General features: G+C 50.1%; 1 protein-coding gene across 1 annotated transcript in view; it reads left to right on the top strand.

Annotated features, from left to right (window-relative positions):
• Nucleotides 1-5,000, top strand: part of LOC115817932 (probable ubiquitin carboxyl-terminal hydrolase FAF-X) — a 45,191-nt gene that overhangs the window by 26,188 nt on the left and 14,003 nt on the right. The window contains exons 22-30 of the mRNA XM_030781098.1: nt 177-307; nt 785-1,063; nt 1,659-1,784; nt 2,105-2,242; nt 2,375-2,541; nt 2,941-3,049; nt 3,358-3,504; nt 3,802-3,948; nt 4,265-4,472. Coding sequence (XP_030636958.1) covers nt 177-307; nt 785-1,063; nt 1,659-1,784; nt 2,105-2,242; nt 2,375-2,541; nt 2,941-3,049; nt 3,358-3,504; nt 3,802-3,948; nt 4,265-4,472 — 1,452 coding nt within the window. The remainder of the gene's footprint in view (nt 1-176; nt 308-784; nt 1,064-1,658; nt 1,785-2,104; nt 2,243-2,374; nt 2,542-2,940; nt 3,050-3,357; nt 3,505-3,801; nt 3,949-4,264; nt 4,473-5,000) is intronic.

Below are 5,000 nucleotides of genomic sequence, written 5' to 3'. Positions count from 1 at the left end.
CTTTGATTGATTCAGCCTCAGGAACACACACACACACACACACACACACACACACTCACACACACACCTTTTTCTCTTATCTACACTCAGCACACAGGATGCCAAACAGTACCCAAAAATTAAACACAGGAGTCAGACTGTGTGTGTGTGTGTGTGTGTGTGTGTGTGTGTTGTAGATAACACTACGGTGGAGAGTCTTCGGGCGATCTGTTTAGACCATGCGAAACTGGGAGAGACCAGTCTCAGCCCCACACTGGACTCACGCTTCTTCGGCCCCTCCCCCTCACAAGTGCTCTACCTCACCGAGGTACCGCCCATCCTGTCTGTGTCTCTGTGTCTCTGTGTGTCTCTGTGTCTCTGTGTGTCTGTGGGTCTCTGTCGGTCTGTGTCTCTGTGAGTCTGTGTGTCTGTGAATCTGCCCATCCTGGCTGTGTGTCTGTGTCTCTGTGGGTCTGTGTGTCTGTGAGTCTGCCCATCCTGTCTGTGTCTCTGTGTGTCTTTGTGGGTCTGTGTCTCTGTGTGTGTCTCTGTGGGTCTGTGTCTCTGTGTGTGTCTCTCTGTGTCTCTGTGGGTCTGTGTGTCTGTGAGTCTGTATGTGGAGGGCAGATTGTGTGTCCATGTACATTTTTCTGTGTTTATTTTACTGTAAAAGGAGAGTGACATTGTGAGCTTGCACATGTGTGTGTGTGCGTGTGTGTATATGTATGTATGTATGTATGTATATGTGTATGCATGTATGTGTATCTGTGTTTTTTTCTCTCTCTCTGACCCTCTCTCCGTCCAGGTGGTGTACGCCCTGCTCATGCCTGCCAGTGGTACACTGGGAGAGGACGCCAGTGACTTCCAGTATAACTTTCTGAAGAGCGGAGGCTTACCTCTCGTCCTGGGAATGCTCACCAGGAACAACTTCCTGCCCAACGCGGACATGGAGACCCGGCGCGGTGCCTACCTGAACGCTCTGAAGATCGCCAAGCTCCTGCTGACGGCCGTGGGCTTCGGGCACGTCAAGGCGGTGGCTGAGGCGTGCCAACCCGTGGTGGAGGGCACCAACCCCGCCTCCCCTGTAAGATACCTCGCCCAAAACACGCCCATCCCTCACTATAATACCTCATCCATTACACTGGGGGGTGGGGTACATCTCTGCTTTTGCCTCACCCAACAAACAGTTGGATTATCAGCCGTGGTCCCCAGGGGCCCCTTGGGCTTTATTATATCTAACAGTGATAATATCACTATTATCTGATCCAACTCTACAGCTAGGAGTAAAGGCCCAGGTCAAATCAATCTGATCTGTCTGTGCAAGGATTGATGGACATGTCTAATCCCATTGGTCCTCAGGAGAAAGTAGAACATTCCTCAGTTCCTAAAGTTCTCAGAAGATTCTAGAACATTCGTCAGTCATTGAGGTGTTCAGGAGAAATTAGAGCGGCGGTCTGTCCTTTAGTAAACACTGTAGCGTGTGTAAAAACTGCTCATTTTGGTTTGTCTCACCCAGAGTGGCATTTCAGTCCAGGTGGAAATACAGCTGGGTTCATTTTGAGCATATAACTGTTAACATGGTCATTCCTGCCCCTCTTTGTGCTTGTGTGTGTGTGTGTGTGTGTGTGTGTGTGCGTGCGTGTGTGTGTGCCTGCTTGTGTGTGCGTGATCTGATCTAGATAAACCAGGCGACTCATGACCAAGCCCTGGTGCTTCAGAACGCTCTCCAGAACATTCCCAACTCGGCTTCGGAATGCATGTTACGGAACGTCGCCATCCGCTTGGCACAGCAGATCTCTGACGAGGTGCCTGACCGTTCACCTCTGACCGTTCACCCCTGACCTTTTACCGCCCTCATCACATTGTATCTACATACTACTGACACTAAAACAATGGAACCAAACTTAGCACTTTAGTCAAGCATTCACCACATAGAAATACATGCATACATAAGTACATACTTACATATTTGTTATATACTGTGTGATTGTAGTGAGATGCTCTAAGCTAACTATGCGTGAAATGTAAGATAGTTTCACACCAACATTGTTAAGTTGTCAGCCTTACCGATCTACCGTAGCAATGTCCTCATTACCTTCCTGCCTCTGTTCTGCCGCCGCCCCAGAATTTCTTCCAAGCGTCCAAATACATCCCGGACATCTGCGTGATCCGCGCGGTGCAGAAGATCGTCTGGGCGTCGGGCTGCGGCTCCGTCCAGCTGGTCTTCAGCTCGAACGAGGAGATCAGCAAGATCTATGAGAAGGTGCCGAAACTCCGCCTTTTCCCCCTAACCCCGCCCCCTGGGCGTAGTGTCCAGCTTTAACAACAGCGCTGCTGCATTGTGCTGCCACTGTGGTCTGTGATGGTTTGTTTGTTTTTTGTTTGTTTTTGTCAGACGAATGCGGGGAACGAGCCGGACGCGGAGGACGAGCAGGTGTGCTGTGAGGCGTTAGAGGTCATGACCCTGTGTTTCGCCCTCATCCCCACGGCGCTGGACACCCTGAGTAAAGAGAAAGCCTGGCAGACCTTCATCATCGACCTTCTGCTGCACTGTCAGAGCAAGTCAGTGTCTCACACACAAACCTTTACACACACACATGCACACACACACATGCACACACACACATACACACACGCACACACGCAGGCACACACACACACACACACACACACACGTTCACGTTATACATGCACCCGTGCACACTTTCAGACACAGTGAATCTGACACACACCTACCTACACATTACCACACACATCTCACACAGAAGTCACTGTTCTCACAGATACACCCCTCGATAACACTCCTCACAGATTCACTTTACAACACACACACACACACACACACACACACACACCTGGGGTTTCACCTGATTAGTGTTCTATTGTTTGTGTGTGATTGTGTGTGTGTGTGTGTGTGTGTGTGTGTGTGTGTGTGTGTGTGCGTGCGTGTGTGTGTGACAGGACCGTGCGTCAGATGGCTCAGGAGCAGTTTTTCCTCATGGCGACGAGGTGTTGCATGGGCCACCGACCACTCCTCTTCTTCATCACCCTCCTCTTCACTGTCCTGGGAGTGAGTTTGTCATTTAACTCTAAACAAACACCATGACCTCACCATGCGTTTTTAAAACACACACACACACACACACACACATACACACACAACTCAGGCCTCACAGGCTTGTTTCTCTAAAACAAATGAATAATACACGGAGAAAGACCGGCTCCTTTATTGGATGGTACAGTGCACGCCCACACTTTCTGATTGGTCAGTGTTAGTTGATTGGCACAGATGATTACTGTAATATAAGGAGGTCAGTCATGTGCGCGTGCAGCGTGTGTGACCTGTTCTTATGGCTCTGCCCCCGTCTCTCTGCTCAGAGCACGGCTAAAGAAAGGGCGAAACACGCTGGTGATTACTTCACCCTGCTGCGTCACCTGCTCAACTACGCCTACAACAGCAACATCAACCTGCCCAACGCCGAGGTCCTGCTCAACAACGAGATTGACTGGCTGAAGAGAATCAGGGTATGCCCTGCCTCACCCGTCTCAAACTCATCTCACCTCTTCTCTTCTCTTTTCTATCAGAACCTTCCCTCAGTCTCAAACTCATCTCACCTCTTCTCTTTTTTATCAAAACCTTCCCTCAGATTTAACTGTCAAAGAACATAGACAGATCCCAGGTTCTAGAATCTGGGATCTGACTCTCTGATTGGACCTAAGTGCTCCCCGGGCCTCATGAGAGTAGTGCATTGTAATGTAGTGCAGGTTGAAGTGTTTGTGGAAGTGTTCATTGAGTGATGGTGTGTCTTTCCTCTGTTCTAGGATGAAGTGAAGAGAACAGGGGAGACTGGGGTGGAGGAGACGATTCTAGAAGGTCACCTCGGGGTCACCAAGGAGCTGCTGGCTTTCCAGACGCCGGAGAAGAAATACTACATCGGCTGTGAGAAGGGAGGTGCCAACCTCATCAAGGTGAGAAACAGTCACGTCTCTGATTGGCTCTGGAACCTTTCACTCAATTGATCAGCGTTAATTAAATGGCTCAGGCAAAATACGATAATGCATTCTCTCTCTCTCTCTCTCTCTCTCTTTCTCTTTCTCTCTCCCTCTGTCTCTCTTTCTCTCTTTCTCTCCCTCTGTCTCTCTTTCTCTTTCTCTCTCCCTCTCTCTCTCTCTCTCTCTCTCTCTCCCTCCCTCTCTCCCTCCCTCTCTCTCTCTCTCTCTCTCTCTCTCTCTCCCTCCCTCTCTCTCTCTCTTTCTCTCTCTCTCTCCCTCCCTCCCTCTCTAGGAGCTGATAGACGATTTCATCTTCCCGGCGTCGAACGTGTACCTGCAGTACGTGAAGACCGGAGAGTTCCCAGCGGAACAGGCCATTCCAGTCTGCAGCACTCCGGCGTCGATCAACGCCGGCTTTGAGCTGCTGGTGGCTCTGGCCGTGGGCTGCGTCCGAAACCTCAAACAGATTGTCGACACGCTCACGGACATGTACTACTTAGGTATGCGTCTGGTCTGACTGGCCTGCCACGGGGGGGGGGGGAGTAACGGATAAGTGTGTGAAGACAAACTGATGGGAGGAAAGATAGAGGGTTAATTAATGATGGCATATGTTTGTGTTTGACGGCGAGAGGCAGTAGGTGAATACCCGGTGAGAGTAGTGTTTGCTTTAGTCGTGTTTGAACTCTTTTATTGTTATTATCTCTCATAACTGACTCAGGGCTGTCGCTGACATGGACGGCGATGAAGCTCTGAAGACAGGCGGACCTCTGTGTGTCTTTGCAAATAGGGCTGCACAGTGTGTCGTGTTTGTGTCATCGCCGTGATGTGAATTTCCATGTTAAACACGTCGCAACGAGCCGCGATATCAGAACAGCCAAGCCTGATGAAACAAGGCTGACGGAGAGTAGAGGGTTAGCCTTATTCTAGCGTTACCCACGCAAAAGTCTACAGCGTGCGCTAAGAGAAACACGAGTCGCGTAAAACAGTCGAGCGATAAACTACTGAAGTGTAGAGCCCTGGAGAAACAA

Source organism: Chanos chanos, chromosome 8 (assembly GCF_902362185.1).
Source record: "Chanos chanos chromosome 8, fChaCha1.1, whole genome shotgun sequence".
Lineage (NCBI taxonomy): Eukaryota > Metazoa > Chordata > Actinopteri > Gonorynchiformes > Chanidae > Chanos > Chanos chanos.
The sequence above is the reverse complement of the archived record's forward strand: the minus strand, read 5'-3'. Positions and strand labels throughout refer to the sequence as shown.